The sequence below is a fragment of the Plasmodium chabaudi genome, assembly GCF_900002335.3.
Source record: "Plasmodium chabaudi chabaudi strain AS genome assembly, chromosome: 7".
Classification (NCBI taxonomy): domain Eukaryota; phylum Apicomplexa; class Aconoidasida; order Haemosporida; family Plasmodiidae; genus Plasmodium; species Plasmodium chabaudi.
In genome coordinates, this window is record NC_030107.2 from 943701 (window position 1) to 969143 (window position 25443).

At 24.9% G+C, this 25443-nt stretch overlaps 10 protein-coding genes across 10 annotated transcripts; 2 read left to right on the forward strand and 8 right to left on the reverse strand.

Moving 5' to 3' along the window:
- Positions 1–292: 292 nt before the first annotated feature.
- On the reverse strand, positions 293–949 carry PCHAS_0726500 (coatomer subunit zeta, putative; the record flags this gene model as incomplete). The annotated part of the gene is made up of 1 exon (XM_737669.1): positions 293–949. The coding sequence occupies one exon, from the start codon at positions 947–949 to the stop codon at positions 293–295; it is 657 nt and encodes a 218-aa protein (XP_742762.1).
- A 933-nt stretch (positions 950–1882) lies between these two features.
- Positions 1883–2698, forward strand: PCHAS_0726600 (nuclear cap-binding protein subunit 2, putative; the record flags this gene model as incomplete). Its single annotated transcript, XM_737668.1, has 2 exons — positions 1883–2038; positions 2129–2698. The coding sequence occupies 2 exons, from the start codon at positions 1883–1885 to the stop codon at positions 2696–2698; spliced, it is 726 nt and encodes a 241-aa protein (XP_742761.1).
- Positions 2699–2966: 268 nt separating this feature from the next.
- Positions 2967–3647, reverse strand: PCHAS_0726700 (GTP:AMP phosphotransferase, putative; the record flags this gene model as incomplete). Its single annotated transcript, XM_739618.1, has 1 exon — positions 2967–3647. One exon carries the CDS (start codon positions 3645–3647, stop codon positions 2967–2969), a length of 681 nt encoding a protein of 226 aa, XP_744711.1.
- Positions 3648–4513: 866 nt separating this feature from the next.
- PCHAS_0726800 (conserved Plasmodium protein, unknown function) lies at positions 4514–5821 on the reverse strand (the record flags this gene model as incomplete). Its single annotated transcript, XM_739617.1, has 1 exon — positions 4514–5821. One exon carries the CDS (start codon positions 5819–5821, stop codon positions 4514–4516), a length of 1308 nt encoding a protein of 435 aa, XP_744710.1.
- Positions 5822–7003: 1182 nt separating this feature from the next.
- PCHAS_0726900 (60S ribosomal protein L15, putative) lies at positions 7004–7886 on the reverse strand (the record flags this gene model as incomplete). The annotated part of the gene is made up of 2 exons (XM_016797742.1): positions 7004–7529; positions 7795–7886. The coding sequence occupies 2 exons, from the start codon at positions 7884–7886 to the stop codon at positions 7004–7006; spliced, it is 618 nt and encodes a 205-aa protein (XP_016653667.1).
- Positions 7887–10860: 2974 nt separating this feature from the next.
- On the reverse strand, positions 10861–12766 carry PCHAS_0727000 (RNA-binding protein, putative; the record flags this gene model as incomplete). The annotated part of the gene is made up of 6 exons (XM_016797743.1): positions 10861–10916; positions 11045–11108; positions 11208–11297; positions 11408–11505; positions 11593–11670; positions 11779–12766. 6 exons carry the CDS (start codon positions 12764–12766, stop codon positions 10861–10863), a joined length of 1374 nt encoding a protein of 457 aa, XP_016653668.1.
- A 1175-nt stretch (positions 12767–13941) lies between these two features.
- Positions 13942–15528, reverse strand: PCHAS_0727100 (conserved Plasmodium protein, unknown function; the record flags this gene model as incomplete). The annotated part of the gene is made up of 1 exon (XM_016797744.1): positions 13942–15528. One exon carries the CDS (start codon positions 15526–15528, stop codon positions 13942–13944), a length of 1587 nt encoding a protein of 528 aa, XP_016653669.1.
- Positions 15529–17312: 1784 nt separating this feature from the next.
- On the forward strand, positions 17313–19250 carry PCHAS_0727200 (glutamyl-tRNA(Gln) amidotransferase subunit A, putative; the record flags this gene model as incomplete). The annotated part of the gene is made up of 1 exon (XM_739036.2): positions 17313–19250. The coding sequence occupies one exon, from the start codon at positions 17313–17315 to the stop codon at positions 19248–19250; it is 1938 nt and encodes a 645-aa protein (XP_744129.2).
- A 383-nt stretch (positions 19251–19633) lies between these two features.
- PCHAS_0727300 (conserved protein, unknown function) lies at positions 19634–20248 on the reverse strand (the record flags this gene model as incomplete). The annotated part of the gene is made up of 1 exon (XM_739038.1): positions 19634–20248. One exon carries the CDS (start codon positions 20246–20248, stop codon positions 19634–19636), a length of 615 nt encoding a protein of 204 aa, XP_744131.1.
- Positions 20249–20902: 654 nt separating this feature from the next.
- PCHAS_0727400 (DNA helicase MCM9, putative) lies at positions 20903–24430 on the reverse strand (the record flags this gene model as incomplete). Its single annotated transcript, XM_732370.2, has 1 exon — positions 20903–24430. One exon carries the CDS (start codon positions 24428–24430, stop codon positions 20903–20905), a length of 3528 nt encoding a protein of 1175 aa, XP_737463.2.
- Between the last annotated feature and the right edge of the window lie 1013 nt (positions 24431–25443).

Sequence of the window (25443 nt, forward strand, 5' to 3'; positions counted from 1 at the left end):
TGTGCATGCACACATAAGTGGCATGCTGCCTTTTATATTTTTATTAATTTTTAAACTTGATAAATATCAAAGATATGAACAAAAAAACATTGCACAGGATACGCAGCACATGCAAGTCACGTGCACGTATTCCATGAAAAATGTAAATCATATATCGGATAAAATATGTACGAAATGAAGGAGGTGAATATTATTAAAAAAAATTTTTTAGTGTAAATTGGAATCGTTCATGTTCTATGGAAAACCAAAACAATAATATGACAAAATTGATTATGAAAATGAAAAAAAAAGGTTATGCACCACTTAATAAACTTCTAATTATATTATCTTTTGCTGAAGATATTGCTTGATTTAACGAAGTTAGATCTTGTATATCTCCTTCATTCATATATAATCTATTTACTATAATATTTGAATTGGTTTCCATAATAATACCATTATCAATAATTTCATCGAAAAGTAAAAAAACGGAATCTAATTTATCTATTAATTGTTTTTTTCCAATATTATTATTTGTAATATTATTTAAAGAGTCTTGAATTGCTTTCATAACTTCATATAAAACAAGTTCATTACTATTTTCATCTCCAACAACAAATATATATATATCATTCACTGGTAAGCATAATATAATATATTGATTTGATACTACGATTTCTATTTCATTCATTAGTGATGACATTTTTTTTATTTTATCAACTATATCATGTTCAAATTGCTTTTGATCATCTACTGTCTTTAAATCATTATATGTTTCATCATAAAAGCTATTCATATTTTCTTTACTATATAATTGGTTACTATTCATAAGATTACTTCCACCTTGGTTTCGATTCTTATTGTCATCTTTATTTTCTAACACGTTCGTATAATATTTTACTGCAATTCTTTTCCCATCCTCATCCAGCATTATTATAGCGTCAAGCTGCTTTATCGACACGCCCCTCATCTCGTAGGTTCACCTCGACTGATCAATGCACGCTTATGTCACGTTATGTCACGTTATGTCGCTTTGCTTTATGCTTTGAACTTTGAAAACGCCTTCAATATTGCCTATATGTATACCTTCGCCAGAGCGTAATTATACTTCACCCTAAAAAATAAGCTATATGCTATACAGTTTATAGATATCGTTTCTTTACTTATACCTTATAAGTCATATATTTTTTAATAACCTTTCTCTTTTATTATTAAAAAGGAAAAATATATTTTACAAAATATTTTATATTATTACATGTGCATGTGCTAAATTATTGAATTGTATAAAGTACTTTGTAACCATTTATTATTTTTAAACTAAATTTAGATAACATATTTTCATAAAAAATAAATAGATTGTTTTTTTTTTTCAAACCTTTGTATATTTCATAATAGTTTATGCGGTCATAATGTAAAATATAAACACAATTTTTTTTTTTTTTTTTTTAAATAATTTTACTTCCGTATATGCATACTTTAAATAGCACTTATTATATATTGACAAAGATATATAATAAAATAATATATATATTTTTTGTTTTTTTTTGATTAAATATTTGATATTTTATGATATATAGAGAACCTTTTTTTATATTAATTTATAAACATCGATACTTTTATTATAGGTCATTAGGGTTTACATAATTTTTAATCTCCATGTTTATCACAATGCAAAATTCAACCAGTCCCAAAGGAGTGAAAATATAAGTAGCAGATTTATTATGTACTTATACAATTCACTTTTTTGTAAACAGTTTTAGCTAGTCACCCCCTATCCAAATATTTTTTTTTTCCTTTGTAAGTATAAAAAAAGCAAAGTGAAAACCGGGGGGAAACTTTTTTTTTCCGTATTTATCAACTTGAATGGGTATATCACAACTGATTTATTTACATGAATTAAAAAATGTCGCATTTATATGAAGAAGTATATAAAAAAAGAAAATACTATGATAGGGCATTATGTAATGATTATGAAGACTGGTTAAATAAAATACAATATTCTAAAACTGTTTATATTGGGAATCTATCTATTTATACAACAGAGCAGCAAATATACGAGGTAAGAAAAGTTTTCATTATGCGTGTACATTTTTTTATTTTCTTTATTTGTTCTGATATTTTATTGCCTTTTCTACCTTTTTGTCTATAGCATATGAGCAAAGCCGGGGAGGTTGAAAACATAATAATGGGACTGCACAGAACTGAGAAATCTCCTTGCGGTTTTTGTTTTGTAGTATATAAAAGAAAAGAAGGAGCAACACAATCGGTTAACTTTCTTAACAATTCAATATTAGATGGAAGAATAATAAGAGTAGATGAAGATTTAGGAATTATAGGGAAACGAAAATATGGAAGAGGTAAAACAGGGGTACAAAAAAGAGATGAACGAAATAAACATTTTGATGAAGATAGACCAATAGTACTTGATAGCTTAGCACAACAACATTTAGTTACAAAAAAAAGAAAATTTAATAATAATAGTTATCATAATCCAAATGTTTACAATAATATATATCATCCATATGAAAGAAATGTCAAGCCAAGGGCTTTAACAAATAACTATCAAAATCCGAATCCCGTAAATCCTAGACATGTTGTTACATTATATCCAAATGCACAACACTTGATGGGATATAATAGAAATAAAAACAAGCCATACAATTATAATCACAATCATAGTCATAATAATTATAAAAAGGAAAGAAAGCCCAACATGTGAATTATATTTTTTCTGAAAATGGCGAATGTGGTGAAAATATACATGCCCATGCTCATATATGCATGTACCATAGTTAAATCAAATGTTTACGTATTTTTTTTTATGAAATTTTAATTATTTTTTGTTTTTCATAAACTGTTTGACTACCCTCATTTTACAAATATACTCTTAAAAAGAGAAAGCCAAAAAGGTTTAAAAAAAAAAAAAAAATCGAAAAAAAAAATAGCTAATAAATAAAGTGCACACATATGTATGCCACAAATTATGGTTAAAAGTATTTAAAAATCGATTTGTGAAATTCATCAAAATCTTTTATTCCCTTCTTTATTTCAAAATCGATAAAATTATATTTTAAATTTTTAAAAAAATCAATAATTTGTGCATTACTAGATTCATAAGAATTTAATCGGTGTAAAATTGTTTCTTCACTATCGTCACTTCTTTTAACTAAATCTGCATTCCCTTTACAAATATGACAATCTTTTGATGGTAAAAGTGGTGGCATATCAAACTGTTCATCTTTTATATTAACAATGTTAAAACAATTATTACAAGTAGAACAAATTCTTCTTCCTAATAACTTTTTAATTAGTATATATTTTGGGGAAAATATATTAACAAATAAATCGATATTTGTTATTTTTATTAATTCTTTACTTTGATTTATATTTCTAGGAAATCCATCTAATATAAACCCTTTAAAATTTGTTGAATTATGAATAGAGCATTTTTTTATTTCTTCATCAATAATATGTGTTATTATATTGTCTGGAACTAAATTCCCATTGTTAACTATTTTATTTATTTCTTTTCCAATTGATGATTTTTTTTTTATTTCATTCCTTAAAATGTTTCCTATATTTATATGTTTTAATTTTTCTTTTTCTGCCAATATTTCAGCAAATGTGCCTTTACCCACACCTGGCGCCCCAAATAATACAATTCTCATTCTCGAACTTTTATTTTTAATTTAATTTGGGACTCTATAAATGTGTTTCACCTTATCCTATCTACAATTTTTTTTCAGCATTTGCTTTATTTAAAAGCAAGCAACTATTTTATACATCCATAATCCATACATACATGCATATACATATATCGAGTAATATATATGCATGGTATGCCTATATTTTTAGTTCTTCACAATTGATGAAAAAAAAGCATATGTTGTATGTTTGCAATTTCATAATCCCTATTTCACATTTTCACTTTTTTAAAAAATATCATGTACTTTATAAAATAAAGAAAAAATAAATAGATATAATAAAACAACACCGTTAGGTGCATGCCAAAATATAGAGCTTCGATTATCCATTTATTTTATTATTTTTTTCGCTTAATTATTACTAATATACTTCAAAATAGTTATTAAAAAAGTAAAGATTAAAAGTTTATATTTTAATTTGCTTTTTCATATAACAAATGCACAAAATGTTAATACATTGTGCTTACAAAGTGAAATTAAAAAATACTATAAAAAAACAAGTAAAAAAAAACACAAATAACTAGCTATTATAAATAACTAAAATAATATATAATAACAATAAAAAAATATGAACAATTCATAAATTTCCCACTGCTGTTTATTGTACACAAAATTGTCGTTCTTTGGTTTTTTCCATTTAAGATATATGCGTTTCCTTATAGAACGATTTTTTATAACCATGCTAGGGTAGTAATAGTTCTGGTTATCACCACTAATATATATATATAGCGAATTTATTTTGGTTTATTAATTATGTGTGCAATTTCGCCGCGCATATCTGTTTGCAATTTTTTTCCTGACTGTGGATATTTTTTTCGTAATTTTCAAAACTACGGATACAGATAGTCCGATATTAGGTAGTTTAAGTTTTTCCTGAACGACCTGAACAAGTCATATTTTATTTTTTGAACAAACTTGTTGAAATAAAAGGTGAAAACATTGGTTTGTGTGGAATAAAGTGTTTCATCATACATGTGGCTCGTGGGGACAAAAAAAAGGTTGTGAAATTCTTTTAGTTTATTATCATTTGCCATATTCAATAGCATTAATAAACTTTCAAATGAATTTAAAATTATTTGTGGTTTTGGAAGGATGTATTGAGTAAAATGGCTTTTAAAGTTTGCTATAAATAGTTTGTAAAAATAATAAGCATGCTCATAGGAAAAGAAAATAGGTATATATTTTTTTTTATCAAGCGTTTCAAGTTGTATATATAAAGACAGCTTTTTTTCACCCTTATCAATTTCCTTTTCTGTTTCTTGTCCTTCTTTTTCATACTCTTCCTTAATTGTGTATGTTATAAAAATATTTGGATACAACTCAACTTTGACTTTTTTTAAATTTGTCCGAAAGAATAATTCATAAAAGGTTTTCTTAATAGTTGATTTTCGTAAAGTTATTTTATTTATATAATATATTGGTGTGCCATAAAAAATTTTTTTATTTTTTAAAACATTTTGTAATTCATTATAATTAGGTATTAAAACAAAATCAACTTTTGAACTTAAGGATTTTTTTAACTTTAGAAAATAATCAAGATTAGTAAATTTTACTTTTGATCCAAAAAAAACTTTATTATTATCTTTTAAATTTTTATTATATAAATTAGCAATGTCGTCTTTGTATGCTTCCGCTGTTTTTAGATCAAAAAAAAATATTCCTATACAATCATTATTGTGTATTTTATTAAGGTCTATTTCTTTTCTGACTTGTTCATTTTTTTTTATTACAGGAAACAACAAGCTATTATTGTAATTTTCTAACACAATGTCTTCATTTAAATTATGATCCAATTCGGTATTACTATATTCAACCGATTTCGTGGTTGTATTTTTTCCAGCCTGATCATCTGTTCCATAATCTGGATCGAAGGACAAAATAACTTCATCAAATTTGTTTGTAACTACAAATAATGGGATATTTTCTAAATTTTTCATTTCATATTTATTTTTTTTTCTATAAAAAATAAAATTAATTTTATTTAGTATATTGTTTTTTTTCCAATTACGTGGTATTTCTTTTTTAATAGGGTTTAATATATGTGCATTTTTTTTTAAGGTTATAATTTTTTTGTTCCAAACAAAGAACAAATTTAATACAGCCCACAAAAAACAACTAGCTAAAAAAAGGAAACGCATTTTACAAAAAAAAAAGTATGCTTTCCCAAGCTATGTGTAATCCCTTCTTTTAGTTATAACCAATTGGCTAGTCAAATCAAAAACAACTAATCACTTCTCTCATTTCATTATTGATATATTTCAAATTTATATTTCAAATTTATATTATAAATTTATATAATTATCTTAAAACAATCAAATATAAAATTTAAAAGATATATTACAATTGTAAAGGTATGAAAAATTACCAATTTCAACTACTTATTCTCATCATTTTTTCTCCCTATTATTCTTATACATATTTATTTGTTTGCTTATATTTTTTATTATTCATACAACGAATATCCCATAAAAATTGTAAATAATTCAAAAAAAAAACAATTATATTTATAAGCGCATGTATTTCTTTTTCTTCTTATTATTATATGTTTAGCTTTTTATTATATGCAATTTTTTTCAATAATTAAATAGGTTCAATATGCTATACATATGTGTGTAAGGGTTTTAAAACGGTAAGTGGAAAATGCTTAAGCGCTATATTATTTTGTAGTATTATATGGATTAAAAAATAAATGAAAAAAGGGCATAAATATTTTATAGGAAAATTATTTTTTTTATTTATTAACAAAATTATTCAATTAAAAAATAGTTCATGTTTAGAACAGCCATATTATTATAGCATATTTCTATTTGGTTGTTACATTTTATTTTCATACCTTATTTTTATTTATTTAAAAAAAATATTTTTATGCCTTTTTTCTTTATGACATATGCTTGCAAAACTGTTCACTCCCTTTACAAGTTACAAAGTTGTGAAATTTTTTTTTTTTTTTTTTTTTTTTTTTGCAAGGGCTTATTGTCACCAAATTTTCTATACACATAAATAGTTATATTAAAAAAATATATTATTCTTCTTAATAAGTTGTAAAAGTTTCTTTTTTTTTTAAGGCAAAAGTGAAATAAACGAAAATAACGCACATGCAGAATATATATGCATATCCATATATACATATAGAATATGTAATTTGAAAAATGCATGTATATTGTTCATATTTTTGTGATACAAAAGATATATGTATACATGCACATATATACAGTTCATCAAAAAGTTTCGTTTAAAAATTTAATTAAAAAATAGGATTATTTTTTAAAATATGTTTTCTTCTCTAGTTGTATACAGCATTTTAAATATTATTTATATGTTTATCTACGTTTCTTTAATTTGATTAATTGTCTTCTCTTCCAGTTGGCTCTTATAGATGGTCTACTCTTAGCAGACAAATGACCTTTAACACGTAATCCTCTGTATTTCTTTCCTGCTGAAGTTAAACCTCTTAATTCTCTATGTTTATGTACTGGATCGCAAATCCAATTTATGCTAGGATTGTTTCTTACTGCATTATGCATTGGGTCTACTAATATAACTTCATAATATTTATATACTGCATCTTGACCTACCCAATAACTATTTAAAACTCTTAAGTTTCCACAAATGCTTTTACCTACTTTACCTTCAGCGACACTTTTTAAATTTCTTGCTGATTTTTGTTTATGAACACCTTGGTGTTTTGGCTTTCCATGAACAACACCTTTTCTTACTCTCTTTTTTCTATCCCCTCTTCTAACTCTTACTCTATATATTACAAAACCTTGAATAGCTTTATATCCTAATCTTTTTGCCTTATCTGGCCTGCTTGGTTTAGATACTCTATGAACAACTGGTAATTGCCTATAAACAAATATGTGCAATAAATATATAAGTAATATATACATATAATAATATTTTGTATGTATTAACAAGTAGAGGAGTAATTATAATACGCTAACACCCATATTGCATATTATTATTTTTCTTTTTTTTTAATGTATAAACAATAGGAAGAAAGCCCAATATGCCATGGTCATAAGTTTGTAGCTTAGGCCTCGAATCGATAAGTACATATAAAGTTATATACATATTTTACATATTTTTTTTTTTTTATTGAGCAATTTACCTATACTCCCAAGTTCTGACACGTAGCAAAAAATGCATAGCATCTGATTGTTTTTTTTTCCATATTTCCTGAATATACTTGTATGCTCCCATTTTTTATTTTTATTAGTTTAAATGGTCATGTAAATAATGTTTATATGTTTATTTATATACCATACATAAATCTTTAATTTGGTATAATCCTTTATTTTTCTAATTTGTAATAATTATTATTTTTTTTATTTATTTTTATAAATATAAATATTTTTTTTCTTTTATTTTACTATTTATTGCAATTTTTTTATGCTATTAAAAAAGGTGGGAAAATTATAGATATGCATATTTTTTATTATTATATATGCATTTATTATTTATCATAATTTAAGAACACTTACCGGAATATACGTAAAAATATTAAATTTATATTATACTGTTGGTAAATAAGGCATATACCAAGCATATGTAAAATATTAAAAACTATACGTATTTATATATATGCAATATTCCCTTTGAATTTTTTTGTTATATTTTCTATAACGAAGAAGGTGCTTGGAATAAATTATTAGCCTGCTACATGAATTATATAATTATTTTAATGTTCATAAAAATATATCCCCCGTTTTACTTTTTTCATTATATATACTATATATTATTTGTACTGTGATGACATATTTTTTTATATGCACAAGGGCTTGCCATTTCTCTAAATTATTATTCTTTATATATATTATTATGTACGTACAAAACGAACTATTTCATGAACCTTTTTTTCATATAAAAAAATATAGTATATGCTTTTACCCATTATTAATTATATTAATAATGCATATTTTATATGACAAAAATTGTTATTTATAAATAAGCAATCTCGATTAAGATATACATAAATTATTGCATACTTTTTTTTATTCCCCCTACATTTTTTCTCTAATTTTTTATAGCCCCCAATCTCACTAATGATTATATATTTTTTAGTGTACCATACAATTGTTATTATTTTTATTTTTATTATTTTTTTTTTATATAATTTTTATTTGTTTTTCCTTTTTAATAATTTACGATTAAAATTGTATATTTTAAAAAATACCATATTTTATGGATTATAATATATATTTAATTTTTGTTTTACAATATTAAGTTTTTATTTTTCGACATTTTTTATATTAATAAATTTTGAGGGTTTCCAACTAATTTGTGTTCCCCTTTCTTTATAATAACATTAATTAAAATATAGTGTTGTAAAAAAAGAAGGAAGAAAAAAATAATAACTAATAACATTGTATATTATTTTTCCTTAAAACTGCAAAAACAAAATTTAATGTTCTCAATTAGGTATGCAATAATACACCAATTTTGTGCAACCTTACATGCATAAAATGTTACATATGTGAATATATGTCAACTTCAATGGACATGTTTTGTTAAACTTGTAACTTTACAATTTGCCAATCACATGCCATATTGCATATAGTGAGCATGGGCATGCTATGCATTTAAATTGGGAAAGGTTAAAAATGTAGGGAACAAAAAAAGACAAATTATTTTAAATATGTAAGCAAATGAATTGAAATATAATTGTAGATATACAAATTTGTAACACTGACTTGATAAAGTAACACCAGAAGGTGTGAAAGCACATATACACGTGCATATGTATTTTAAAAACATAACAAAAAAATAAAGGAAAAAAAAGGATATTTTGTTTTTTATTTCCCTTTTTTTTCACTTTCATATTTGAATTTAATATGCCATCATATTTGTTTCTATATTATTAAATCAAACTTTTCATTTTTTATTAATCTATATAAACATAATGTGCAAATATACTGCATACACATGTATATATTGTAAATACTTATAAAAAATGTGGATTTGTATTTTCCTTATTCCGATTTGTTTAAACAATATACAAATGGATAAATAAAAAATAGCGGTAAAGTAGCGAAAAAATTTAGAAATATGACAAATTCAGAAAAAAGTATAAAAAAATATAAAAAAGTTATTGCAATGACAGGTAAAATAGCCAATCCTAGAACATATATTTTTAAAGTAAAAAAAAAATATGTACATGTAATATATAATACAATAAAACCATACGTAGTTGTATGTGTGCAGATAGCATTATAAACTATCAAAATGCTTATGAAAATTAATTTGTTTAACATGTAAGTGTAAATTATAGTTTGTTCATGGAATAGGGACTACAAGTTATGTATATGTGTGTGCTTATAAAGTATCGTTAAAAAGGAAAATGAATAATAAAGTGATGTAAAACGATAATAATAACGAAAACGTCAAAAATAACCACAAGCACAAACACACATAGGTATTTACTCATAAAATATATTTTTTGTAAACATACGTGGATATATGTAATCATGTTAACATACATTATTCTAAAAATACGGGGTTTCATTTATCATATTTTTCCCATTTTTTATAATCGAATAAATAAATACAAAAAAAGAAAAACGTTAAAAAAGCATCAAATATTTGAAAACTTGAAAAATTTTAAAATGAAAAAAAAATAAATATATGCAATGCATATGTACATAGTTATACATACACTAATAAGTAAAAATATAGAGTATTGATAATATCTTCAAAGACATGCAAAAATAATATTAATAAATGTGTGTGCATATATATTTTATTCATTTTATTTTTCAAAAATACGAAAAAAAAAGGAAATATGTTATAACCATAAAAATAAACTTATAAATGAATTATATACACGACAGTTGAGATATAAGTATAAATATATTGACGATTAAATAGGTACTACATATATATACCCGCATATATACTATACATTTATGTGCGTAAATATATTTAACCCACTTATTATATCAACAATTAATTGACTGGTATGTAAATTAACTAACAATATTCTTGATTAAAGGTGTACATAAACATAATAGGCATTTATTTATATTTATGACTGGTACATGTTATGCTCGTACAAACATTTATACAAATAGTTACATATTAATATATTTGCGTATGTAAATAAACACACACATAAACCTATGTACGAATATATATGCTGTTTCCAATATTATATATTTAAAATTTTTGTTAATTATTTTTATTCTATAAAAACTTTTATTTTCTGATTATTCAATGTCCCTCCATCATATCGACCTGCAAAAAAAAATAAAATATAAATTATTACTACCAAAAAAGAGTATATAGAACTCCTCTATTTCCACAATTGCAAACTTATATTTATTGAAAGTGGAAAAATAAATTTAATTGTTTAAATGTGCTACTTGCTGCCAATGCCGCGATTTCAATGTTTGGGAATGTCACATAGGCACACCCTGAATGTTCCCCCTAAAAATGTTTTGTAAACCATCGTAAATAAATTATATGAACATATAAGGTAAAATAAAGCAAATAAGCACAAATAACATGTACAGGCAAGAAAAATACCTTGCTAGTCATCATAATTCCCGCTCCTAAAACATTTCCCATGCATTTAAATGTTTCCATAATGTCTCTTGATGTTAAATTTTTGGGTATCTATATGAAAATTAAAAATATTTATAAAATATATGAATAGATTGGAAAATATAAACAAATAAACTGCACATTTAATATAATTATTTTAAAAAAAAGTAATTCATATTTACATTTGTAATGATTATATTATGTGGTTTTGCATCATAGGGGCCACTGCCAATTCTGATTGGCTTATCCTTATAGCTCATTTTGTCTGGGTTATGGTCATCTAAAAAAATATGAGCATATATAAAATGTGTAAGTACGACAATAGTAATGGCAATATTTTGAGCAAATAATGAACGAAATTTCTTACGCGCTGGGTATTTTGGGCTTCCTTGATATGGGCTGTTTGGGATAGGAGGCGGCGCGGCGCCATTCCAGGTATTTACGCCTGAGCAGTAAGAAGGTCGAAATGGTAGAAAAAAATATATAGAAAAATAATAGGACAAATGATGGGGCAGATAAGGGGGGAACGAAAGAAGTGGGCAGCTTTAATTACCTGGTGGGTAATACTTAGGAGTATTATTATGATCAATATTGGATTGATAGTTTGGGTAGTACATTTTATCTTCTATATATTCAGTTGGTCGTAAATGATTTGGTGGTGGATTGACAGGATAATAGTTAGGGTTTGGTGGAATTGACATATTTGGGTATGGTTGTTTTACGTTTGGTGAGAATGAAAAATTACTATTATTATGTTGCATATCCATATATGGATAGTCTTTATTTTGATTTATCGAATTATTGGATATAAGTGTATGTTTCCTCTCAACCTGTATATTAATTGGAGTATTTGGTTGCTGTCCCGGTGCTGGTATTAATGTTGGTGATGCCGTGATATATGGTTCAGGTTCTGGGGCACTATTTATTTTATAATTTTTTTTAAAACTATTATTATAGTTAGGATTTGTTTGTAGATTTACCTTTACATTTGTGTTAGTACATGGTGGTGAATTTATGCTCGAACTATGATTATAAATATTTGAAGGGTATGGAGGAGTTGGACCATGAGGGGGACCAATACTTAAACTTTTATTATAAATATATGGTTCATTAGGTCTATAATGTGGGTTAGTAATATTACCTACACAATTGTTCATTGAAACTGGATCATTATTAATCTCATTATTGTTTGTATTTTTTTTTAATTTCCAATTTTGTTGTTTTTCTTTTGGAATAAATGGAGGTGGTGGAGGAGGAGGAGGCCGACTAGGGGGAGGTGGATGAGCCGGTGGGGCATGTGATTTTTTTTTTGCTTTATTTTGAATTACTTTTTTATTATTTTTTTGGCTACTTTTTGAAGATATGGATGATTTCTTCTTTGATTTTTTTAGCGAAACTTTCTTATTATTTTTTTTTTCCTCCTCTTGTTTTTCATTTTGTTCACTCAGTTCATTTTTTTCATCAGTTTTGTCGTCAAAATTAGAAAAATCACTGTCCGTCATTTCAGACAAATCTTTGGGGGTGTCCATTCTGCTACTCATTGTGTGTGGCTATATGTATGAGTATATATTTTTTTACTTAGCAAAAATGGGAAATTGGAAAGTACTATATATAAATTATAATTGGAAAGCACCAAATATAATAAATACTTAAATATATATGCACATACATGTAAGTACGCACATATGCTTGTTATATTTATAAAAAAAAAGATTAAGAATATGAAATAACTTCAATATAATATATACATATACAACAAAAACTTAAATGACATTAATATGCGAGTAAGGGGGAAAATAAAAAAAAAAAAAAAGGAGGAAAAATCTCCTTTATGTTCATAGGGAATGAGTAAACATTATTTTATGCATTATAAATTGTATATGTATATATATATATAATATTACATATTATATAGTAATAAATATAATGTATAAATAATGGACATGTATATATTTATTTAAAGAAAAAATTAACATATATTATTTTTTGCAACATAATAAAATGTTAATAACTATGTATTATTTTATATGCGTACACAAATTAATATAAGTGCTATACATAGGTAGCAATTTGCCCAAATGCTTTTATAGAAAAAATTGGGATATTTAAAAAAAATAATTTAAAATGTTTTAAAATGTATAATTAAATAGTATTAAAATAATTTTAAATGTAAAATACATATAAAAAATTGTGAAAAAAAAAATTATTTTAGTTTGAAAAATATAAATAAGTAGCGAAAATTAAGTACCAAAATAGCGAACAAAATATATCGAAATACTTTTTAATATATTAATATAAATATATGTGACTGTCAAAATTGTTAAGGGATATATATAAATAGATAAACAAAAAAGAATACCTTTAAAGGAAAATATAATAGGAGTATATTTATACTTTGTTATTTGTAAATTATTTCAAATATATATTATTTGTTCATATTTATTATGTGTATACATATTATATATGCACATGCAAGGTAATCTTAAGATATTTGTATTTAATTATTCGGTTTGCTATTTTATATCATATTATTATAAGGTAACAAAAATGGGGATAGCATTATAGTGTTATATTTTATTACTATATATTGTATATTTATGTTTTATACTATTTTTACGATATGCTCGAAAAAAATATTCACTCCTTCTCTTTTACTTCCTATCCCATTTCACACACAGTAATGCAATGCCACCAGTAACTTTCGTTCTGCTATTTATCAATTGTATTTACTTTTTTTCATTTCATTAATTTCTATTTCTCTTATAGTTTCACTTTGGGCTAACAATAATTTAGTATTCAAAAGCTCTTTTTCTAATTCTGAGATTTTATTTTGATATTTTTTATTGTTTTCATTTTGTCCATCAAACTCAATATCAATTTTATTTTCTGAACAGTCAGGTTGTTTTTTATTTTTCATTTGGCTAGCCATTTTAACTTGAGTTTGCTTATCTTCCTTTATGCAGCTCATTTTTAATTCTTCTATATATTGTCGAATATAAGACATGTCACTAACTAGTTTAGTGATTGATAATATAGAAATGTTGTTCTCGTTATTTTGGTTTTCTTCTTTATTGTTTTCATCCTTTGTAATATATTCCGTTTTTATATGACCATTGGCTAGCTGTAAATTATTTATTTTCATTTTATTAATACCTTCTTTATTTATTTCACAATTCGGATTATTTAAAATATTTCTTATATTTTCAAGAGCTATACTTAATTCATTTTTCATAAACATCTTCAAACAATTTACATATATGTTATATATTTCTTTTTGAAAATTCTTATTTTTGCTGACATGGTCATACAAATTTATTTCCTTTTGGTTTTGAGTAAAATATTCATCCCATTTGTTCATAATGGTAGTAGAATTTATTTGTTTCTCTAAACAATTATCACCTTTCTTTATCTTAAAACAAGTATAGATAATATACATTAAATCTTTTAATTCATTTAATATAAGCTTTAAATAATCACATTGTTCTTTAAAAGCATGCACATGTGCATTCATATCTTTTAGTAAATCTTTTTCGTTAGCAATATTTTTTTTTTCAATAAAATTTATATTATTTTTTTCCTTGTCTTCATTTACACAACTATTATTTTGGTTATTGCAGTTTATTTCGGATATAAATTCAGAGAGTTCGTTTTTATTTTGTTTGTCTTTTTCGATATTTACAGTCCAATCAGTTTCATCCGTTTGGCTAGCTTTATTATTCTCACTTTCTGATTGTGTGTTACTATTTTCCTCTTCAAAATAGTAGTTCATATTTTTAATAAATTCCGAATTATGTATTGCCTTGTTCATATTTTCAATGATTTCTTCTCGTTCTAAATGACAATCTGGTTGAATATTTTTTTGAATTATGTGTGATTCCTGATATATTTCCTCATTGTCATTTTTACGACTTTTTTGGTTTTCTCCGTTTTCATAATATTGATCTTCACATTGTATACATTCATTGGTGCAATTTTTTATATCTTTTTCTTCAAACTTTTCTGACTCAGATTCCTTATAACATTTTACTTTTGAATAAGCATTTTTTTTAAGCTTATTTAATGAGGTAGCTATTGAGAACTTTAAATTCTCAATGTCTTTATCTTCTTTACAAATTAAGGGATACTGTGTACAATTGTTTACTATTTTTTTTTCATCCTCACTACAAGATCTATCGATATTTTTATCTCGACAATTCATGTCGATTTTATTTTTCCACCCCATTTCGTTTCTATTTATGTTTTGTTTCCATTTTGGAACTATATAAGAATTTCCTTCAATATGATCTCCTTTTTCATCTTGCATATTTTATTTAATAGTACTGATATAATTTGACGAAAATATAATTTTCGAATTTCTGTATAATTCAAACATTACATATATGTTTTTATAAAACTTTAATTCTTCCTATTCCATAAACCATTTTATTGTTTCCTTTGATGTTGTTTTTCCTTTTTGATGCCTTTTATTTTTTGAATTAAAAAAAATATGCTATTTTTTTTACAGGAAAATATATCTTATTACATTTTAATTTTTATTATTTTTTTAAATATATCATGGGAGCAATATTAACACGTTTTGTTTATTTTTGCTAGCTAAATGTGGTGGTGATTTATTTATTTCTCTATGCATATACATATTTGCTTATCTCACTAATACATATCATTGAATGTAATATAAAAAATTCAACCACTTTAAATAGATGAATCCGGGGCATAGCAATTCGTTTCTTTTTGTCTACACACAAATATTCATTATTTTTGCCCAATTTTTTATTTATATCAACAATGATAATATTTTAAAATCTCTTTTTTGCTATTATATTCGTAGACAAAAGTTACGATCGTATAAATTAATCAAATGCTAATAACATATAACCAACAACATTATAATAAAGGATCTATAATTGTCGTTGCGAATATATAGAAATATATGTAGAATATGCAAAATATGTTAAACACTCTTAAAAAAAAAATTAAAATTAAATTGCAAAAAAAAAAAAAAATAGCCAAATACAGTGTTACATTTTTCGAATAATTCTGAACTGTTCATAATAAAACCTATACATTTTTTTTGTCGTTGTAACGTGGTCATAAAAAAATTCACAAAAAAGGATGATTTGTTTTCATCTTTACTTAGCTAAAAATATATTAAGTATCACAACATTCGAAATTGCAGAGATTACAAAGGTTATCAATTTTTTTTCGAGAAATTATTTCATAAAATTAGCACGGGAATAATCTCAAATATGTTAATAACAAAAAAGGACAAAATGTGTGCACGTGAATATACAGCCAAATTATAAGTGAAATTTCTTATTAAGCATAAATAAAAAATGGTAGTTATAATTCCTTAAGACAAAATATAAATGGCTATATTTCTTATAGTGTTATGATTATACTTATCATATCCTAAAATTAAGAGCTTGCTATTTTTCTTGAACACATTCATTTCGTAATGTGATGATCATATAAAAAATAGAACTAGAATGTAAGGGGTAATTCTTATTTTCCATTTTGGTTTCAACTTGGGAATTAAAAAATAATAAAAATAACAAAATGAATAACCAATAGATTTATCGTTGTATCTATCTATTTTCATGTTATATATATGCATATGTTGTAGTCGCACCGAAATAGGGGAATAATATGTATAGGTATGCATATACAAATTTTTCTATATATTTCTAAAATTTTTTTTTTATTCTTTTTTCCCTGAACAAGTCATAATAAAAATCGCATTAGTGTGACAATTTAATGGATATAAAATCATTTTTTTTATCTTAAAGATATAAAATATTTTTGGAGTATCTTTTTTAATACTTAAAAATTTTATTTATTTTTTTAAATGAACGAAAATGATGAGCAAAAGTGGGGGTTTGTTAGTATAGGATAACTATAAATATGTAAATATTTTACCATTCAGAAAAATATATCTTTCTATATATTATAAAGCTGATGCTAATATCAATGAAGAATTAATTGAAAAAAAATAAATATATAAATCGAAAAGATGAGCAAAGTTTCAAAGGATTGTACATGAGAATTTTTAAGCTATACAGAAAAGATATATATACTTGAAGGGATAATATGTATCTCCAGTGTACAGCAATATTATATATTATAATATGCTTACTTGATTTTGGGGTTTTCAATAATTTACAATTCAGTATTATAATTAACGGTCAGAAGGTTGTAAGGACAAAAGGAAGTATACATAATGGGAGATCAAAAGGTATAAATAAGCATACACATACGAAGAAAGAAAAAAATCGATGGTTACCATTTTTTGTATTCAACAAAGCTCGATATATTAATGATAGGGTTATAAAAAAAAAAAAAAAATTGCATACCCATAGCGCACTAAATGAAAATAATAATTATAAAGAATCAAATACCTCTCATATATATCAAATAAGAAAAGAAATATTATCATCCCCTGGAAATATAAAAAGTATTATTGAAAAACATGTTATTAACAAGGTTTTACATGGAAATATAAATAAATACAATAGCTTTTCATATATATACAACACTGATGAAATATATGAACAAGTCACCAAATTATATGAAATTTATGAACAATGCAATAAATTGTCCTTAAAATTGCCGAAATTATTTGGTCTTCCTATTGTTTTAAAAGACAATATAATAACAAAGGGTATCCCAACAACAGCAGGAAGTAAAATATTATCAAATTATAAAAGTTCTTATGATAGTACAGTTGTAAAAAAATTAAAAAAGCATGGAGCAATTATTATTGGAAAAACACGTTTAGATGAATTTGCAATGGGATCATGCACAGGTAATGTAAAAAATCCATTTAATGAAAAATATTTATCTTGTGGTGGGTCATCTGGTGGTTCAGCTAGCTGTGTTGGATCAAAAATTCTGAACTGTTCAGTAAATACGGATACAGGTGGATCAATTCGAACGCCCGCTGCATTGTGTGGATGTATAGGATTAAAACCTACTTATGGAAGAATAAGTAGATATGGTATTATACCATATAATGAAGAAACGGATGTAGTAGGTTTAATAGTTAATAATGTTTACGATTGTAGTATATTATTAGATTGCTTATCTGGATATGACAAAAATGATTTAAAAAGTGTGCATGAAAAAAAAAAAAAAAAATATCATTTGTTATTAAAAAAATATGAACAGTCAGAAATATTTAAAAGCGACAAGCCATTAAAAAATATGAAATTTGGATATTTAAGTAAAGATTTATTAAAGAAATATTTTGTTGATGATGTTGTGTGTGATCATTATGATATGGTAATGAAAAATATTAAAGACATGGGGGGAATATTAATAAATACAAATATATACAAGCTGGTTGAGTATTGTTATATATATTATATGTATTCAATGATAGTAGCAAATAGTAATATAGCAAGAATGAATGGAATTAATTATAATATTCCTAATATAAATAATGAAAATAATTTCATTGCAAAATTACGATCAAATTTAATTGATGAAAATGTGTTAGCACGAATAATTGGAGGCTCAATTATATCTTCCTATTTCGAAAAAAATAATAATAAAATAAATTTCCGTCATATCTTTTTAATAGTAAAAAATAAATTGATTTCACGTTTAAACGAAATTTTTGATCAGGTTGATTTTATTTTATTACCATCATTACCTAGATCGAATAATCTGAAGGAAGATTGTAACATGGATACTTCTCCATCATATGAAAACTGTTTAAAAAGTGAAATAGATTCTGAAAAAGAACATGATCAAAATAATAATAAAAAGAGTTTATGTGTAGAAAATGGCGATATGTACAATAAATATATGAGAGAAATATTTTTGATTATATCCTCTATTACAGGATTTCCGAGTATCGTTATACCATCAGGTGAATTTACTAAAAATTTGAATGAACCTCAATCTTTTCAATTATTAAATTCGAAACTGAATGAGCATGAGCTATTAAAAGTTGCCTTAGCATATAAGGACAAAATGGATGTTAATAAAAAGTTGCTTCACAATTTGGAAAATAAAGCTAGTTAAATAAGTTTAAAAAAACAAAAAAAAATTTAGTAAAATTGTGGTTACACATTTGTTGCGTTTTTTTCTAATGAAAAATTACGCTAAAAAAAGGGAATAAAAAAACGGAGTAAAAATAGGAAACAATCAAAAAGAAGAAATAAAAAATTTGCATATAACTATTATCATTGCTATTGGCTATTAATAATAGTAGTGCCAAAACAATACTAAACAAAATGGTTATTCCCTAGTTTATAACATACAAAAATAATAAAAGGGCAAATTACAAATACCCACCTATGCATTATTGTTTATTGTTTTTTTTAGTATATACTTCGATTAATATTAGTTGCATTTTTTCCAAACTTTTTTTGGGCACACATTATGTATATGTACGTGTCCTATCACTAAAACAGTTCATCTTCTTTTAAGATGACAAAATTGTTTGTATTAATTGACTGTGTATTTAAATTACTTTCATCATCAGAAGTTTCTGTTTTTTCATTTTGAGGATTTTGGTCTCCTTTTCCTTTCCCTTCTTTTGTATTTATAGAATTTGTTACACTATCTTTGTCACTTTCTGTGTGGTTGAATTGGTTATTATTATCATTTGGACTTACTATTGGATTTGAATTTTCCATTTTATTTTTTTTTTTTTGATTTCTTAATTCTTTAATTTTTTGTTTTTTAATCATTCTTTTATTTCCTCTTTTTAGACGTTTTTTTTCCATGTATTCAATTTTTTCATTTCTTTTTTGTTGAAATATTTGATTTTCAGTATATTCTTTCCATTTTTGTTCTATCAATTCTAATCTTTCATTTTCTTGGTTCCTCTGTTTTCTATAAAGATCGAAGTAGTCACTTCCTGCCCCAGCACTACTACCCCATACATTAGGAACTTTTTCTATCTGAACTTTTTTTTTTTCATTTTCTTTATTAATTTCTTCAATTTTTTTCACGGGTACTTTTATTACCCTCCCATCTGATAACATAATCTCATCATCCAATGTTTTTAAATCCATTTTTTGTTTTTAACCTTTTATTATTATATTTTATTCTGCTTGTTTTTTCGTTTTTTTACAAAGGGGGCAGCTTGGGTAAGGGCAACGCCTTATGACATATCGCTTTATCTTGATCGGAGTAGCAAATAAGTAAATATATATTTTCTAATAAAATTTGGATATATATTATTCGTCAATTGTTTTACATAAATTTTGTTATACTTAAAAAATTTTTATGCATTCTATTTATTTTATTTTTTGCAATGGGAAGAAATTAAAAAAAATTAAATTCAGCGACGAAAAAAGTTTCCTATCATATGCCCATTCGGAAACCCGAATCTCGCCTATTTTTTTGCAGGAAAAAATATTAACACTTAGTAAAAACAAAAACATTTTTTATTTTTAAAAGGGTTGCCATAAGGGGCATGGTTAGTCTTACATAAAAAAATTATAAAATAAAAGAAAAGCAAATGAAGAAAAAGTAAAAGTAAAAACTGAACGAAAAAAACACATTTAAAAAGTATATTACAAAGGGACAGAAATTAACAAAGTTGAATTATACGAAGTTCGTCATAATATGCCATAAAAAAAAATTGACACACACAAATATAGCCATTTTGATGGTTGAAAAGTAAGAGAAAAATTTTAGTATAATTTGTTTGGTGTAACTTCCTACTATTGTAGGCCACTATGAACAACACCATCTTGTTCCGACAAACCTAGCTTGTTTAAAATTACAGATTTAAAATAATTATATAAACTTTTATCAAATAAAACATCATCTAATAATTTGAATGTATGATTATCCTGATTATATGTTAATAAAATTTGTTTTAAGTTTTCAATGATTCCCGTCTTTGCAATTAAAATATTATTATTTCCATTTATTTTAATACCTATTTTATAACTACGTAAACTAAGCTCAACCAATAAAATAATGTTTATAACATCATCTGTTGTAACTATACTATTGTACATTAACTTTGAATGAGCTTCACTTAATCGGATCAAACTTTCTAACGAACGAATGGTTGTTCCATTATCTCCATTATTATATTTTCTTAAATGGGAATAATATGTTATTAAAATTAATTTTGAACTTTTTGTAAAATTTGGAAAAAAATTATTTTTTAAATAATATATGTACTCTTTCAATTTTTCGCTAGGCCATGTTATTTTTTTTTTTTTTGTAGCAGAAAAATTTCTTGCTTGTTCAGAATTTTTTTTCTCAAAATTTGCATATTTGGCTAGCTCCTCATTTTCGCTATTTTCTAAGTGTATTATTTTTGCGCCATTCGGTTTTTCGTGATCTATTATTTTCTCCTTGTCATGCTCATTTTTGTTTTCGAAATTGGTTCCATCCTCACCTTGACGCAAAACACAATCAGCAACTCGGGCATCTGTTTCATCACTGTCTTCTGTTATAACTACTAAATCAAATCTACTTAATAAAGCATATGAAAGATTTATAATAAGTACTTGATCTTGGCATTTATCTATAGTTCCGTTCATATTTTTATGTATTTCAAAATTTGATGCACCGATAATAGTGCACCTACAATTTAGTTTGTCTACTATACCCGCTTTTGCTATAGATATAGACAATTGTTCCATAGCTTCATGTATAGCATTTTTATTTTCTGTTTTCATTAAACAAAATTCATCAATACAGCATACCCCGTTATCCGCTAAAACTAGTGCACCACTTTCCAACATAAAATTGTTTCCTTCTTTTATTGCTGCACATGTTAAACCAGCTGTTGTACAAAACATTCCAGATACATTAGTACATATATTTGTTAAATTTTTTATTTCTTTTAATAATTGTGATTTTCCTGTTCCTGGATTTCCAACTAATAACAAATGACATAATGATCGTTTATGATAATTATCTACAGAAACTTCTTTTATCATTTTTTTCGACCTTTTCCCTCCCTTTCTTTTCAACCCATCATACAGTACATTATTTTTATTTTTTTTTTTGCCTCCATTCTGTTTCATATATATATTATCATCATCTAAAAATCTGTCTTTTGCTTCGTCCCGTTTTGCCAAATCATCATGAAAATTACTATCGTCACTTTCTTCATTTTCTTCATCTCGATTGAAATATTTTTTCCAACGATTATTTTCAGCATAAAATGAATCAAATTCATTTATTTTGTTTCCTCCTATTAAAACAAGTAATACTGATAATTTAGATATTTTACAATTGTATAAATTAGGGCACACACTTTCACATATATTTTTTTTCCCTTCAATTTTATTGTCTTTAAAGGCAGACCAATATTTTTCAAAAATGTTTATTTCTTGTTCTATTCCTCTATTTTGGGAACGAGTTCCTGTAATATGCATATCTCTTACAAGTGTTGAGCCCGTTCGATAATGATCTGTCTGTGATTTTTGCTCATAGTTCTCTTTCTCTAGTGGCATGCCCTGAATAGCATTTTCCTGATCTAGACGCTTCCATTTTGAACAGGCTTCCGATTCATCAAGAAGGCTATGCACACTTTTTGTAAAGTCATTGTCTATTAATATTTCATTGCCCTTTGAATTTCCCAATTCATTAACTTCAATATTGTTAGCTTCAATGAATAATTCTGTATCACATCTGATATCTCTATACAACCTTTTCCACCTCCTTAAAATGATTCCATTTATTATTACTTTTTTTCCAGGGTAATGCTTTCCTACTAAATTTTCTAATACCACTACGGTTATCGAAAATGGAATATTTGCATTGCTCGTTTCTTTTATTTTTATTTCTTGGTAATCTACTCTTTGAACTTCATTTTCTAAAAATTCAAAGTTGGTTTTATTGCAAAGTTTTTGAGATACCATCCCGGGTTGAATATTATTATCATCCATAGAATTTTTTCGTACTTTAAATTTCATGCTGAATTTATTCCTATTGTAATTACCTTTCTTCTCTACTCCCCCTTTACCAATTACTTTATCTTTGCCTTTTCCTTTGATGATATTTTTATATAGCATAATATCTACTTTATGAGGATCGCTATTTGTATTTATAATATTTTGACACTTGATAACAGGCTGAGTATTATAGTATAATTCAGGTATGGCTTTTTTTTTAATAATATGATCACAACTCATACATCTATATTTTTTATATTCTTCCAATATTTTTTTTTCTCCAACTCTTGTTATTATACCTTCTGTACTTATAAATTTGCCAATATATTTATTACTTTCTATTTCTTGCAAATTATTTATGTGCATATTATGTAAAAATGGAACATTTACAATTCTGCATTTCAATTTTATATTATGTTTATCAAATATTATTTTTAAGCAATTATTTATTTTTGATTTTATATTACTGTCTCTTAAAAATTCATAACTCTTATAAGAATATAAAATACCTTTCATTAAACAGGCACTATATAAATCTATTTCTTCCATGAGTTGCTTATCTTTGTTAAATTCATAATCTATAAAATCGTAAAAATGTATTCCTTTTTTTTCATCTTCTGTGGGCGGTGTCGGTTTTTGCAACTTGCCATCATCACTCAACTTAGACTGGCCTAATTCTTGGCTTTCTTTACCTTCGTTATATGTATCCGTTTCCTTTTCCGAATTTTTCATATCATTTTCAGCTGCCATAATAAGGTTGTCTATAGAATTGGAATTCATAATTTTAATCATTTCATTGCTTTGATCAGGTTCGCCAATTTTAGAATGCTCTAAATTTGTTTCTTTATAAGTTTGTTTCTTTTGGTTTTTTTTAGACGTATTTCTTCTTAATATTTCTTCATTTCGAAGGACTTCAAAATAGCAACTCAAAAAAATGAGTCTAAAGAAGAATGGAATGGAATAATTATTTATAACATCAATAAATTTATGAAAATCATTTTGAATGTAGTAAATTAATTTATTTTCTCCATATTCAATTGCGTCATATGTATCAAAATAAAAATTGTATATATGATCATTTCTTTCTTCTATAACTTTTTCTACATTAAAAAATTCAATATCTTCCAATTTACTAATATAATTAAGAGCTATAGCTTTTATTTGTTCATAATATTTCTTATTTTTTAAAAATAGTTTTATTAATATCTTATTATAAAATTTCACATTTTCTATAGTCTCTTCTCTGTTGGTAATATCACCATCTTCTTCGCTGCTACCACCATAATCGGTGTCACTAAAAATACTGGAGTCGGAGCTCGAGAGTGACATAACTGCTGGTATGAACGGCAAATGGACATGTGTGTGTGTTTATATTTGTATGTGAATAGGGTTTAAACTGATAACAACCGTTTGCATACGGGTAAAAAAATAAGCAAAGTTAAATAAGGATAATAATTTAAAATGTGATGAAATTCTCGTTTCAACGAAAAATAAAAAAACGATAAAGCGGCGTCATTGAAAATTGCAAAATAAGCAATAACCACACAAATGAAAACAAAATTTTTGTATGCTTCCGTTTTTTTTATGTTTCTTTTTGTAGGTATTTTATGTACTTTTTACAAATTGTTTTTTGTATATTTTCGGAAAATTATTAAGTTGACATATGTGGGTATTCCCAAAAAGGAATAAAACCAAATATAATTTTAATTAATTATAATATTGTAAACTAGCCAAAAAATGCATAATAATATATAGTGTAAACTGTTTTTATTTTATTATTATATTTTTTTTAACTAGCCATAGTAGCATATATTTGCCCCTATTGCTATAATATTTCTTAAATTTCCGCTTGTTTTTTAAAAAAAGTATTATGTGTGTAAGTGTAGACGAATATGTTATTTATTGTTGACCACTTTTCACATGAACATGACAAAAAAATATATCTTAAAAAAAAAAAATAAGCTAGTTTTATGAACAAGTCATAAAAAAATGAGTGATAATAAAAAAAAGGTATAAAATAGCTATCTCTATAAAATTAAAACATTAAAATAGCGTAAAAACCTGACCAGTGAATTAAACAGAACGGCCTTTATATATATCATTGGAATGTGGAGAAAAATTGAGCCATGCTATATATACACACATAATATGTATATATTTTTTATTAAATAAATATATATAATAGCATATTGCTAAAACTGTTATTTTTATGTCATATTTTTTCAAGTAGTATATTTTAATATATAAAAGCATGAGCTTATATAATAGTGTATATATTTTGTATAAGTAGGTTTATTTTTGTGTATGTGGAATACAGTCATAGCGATAAAAAAAAATAAATG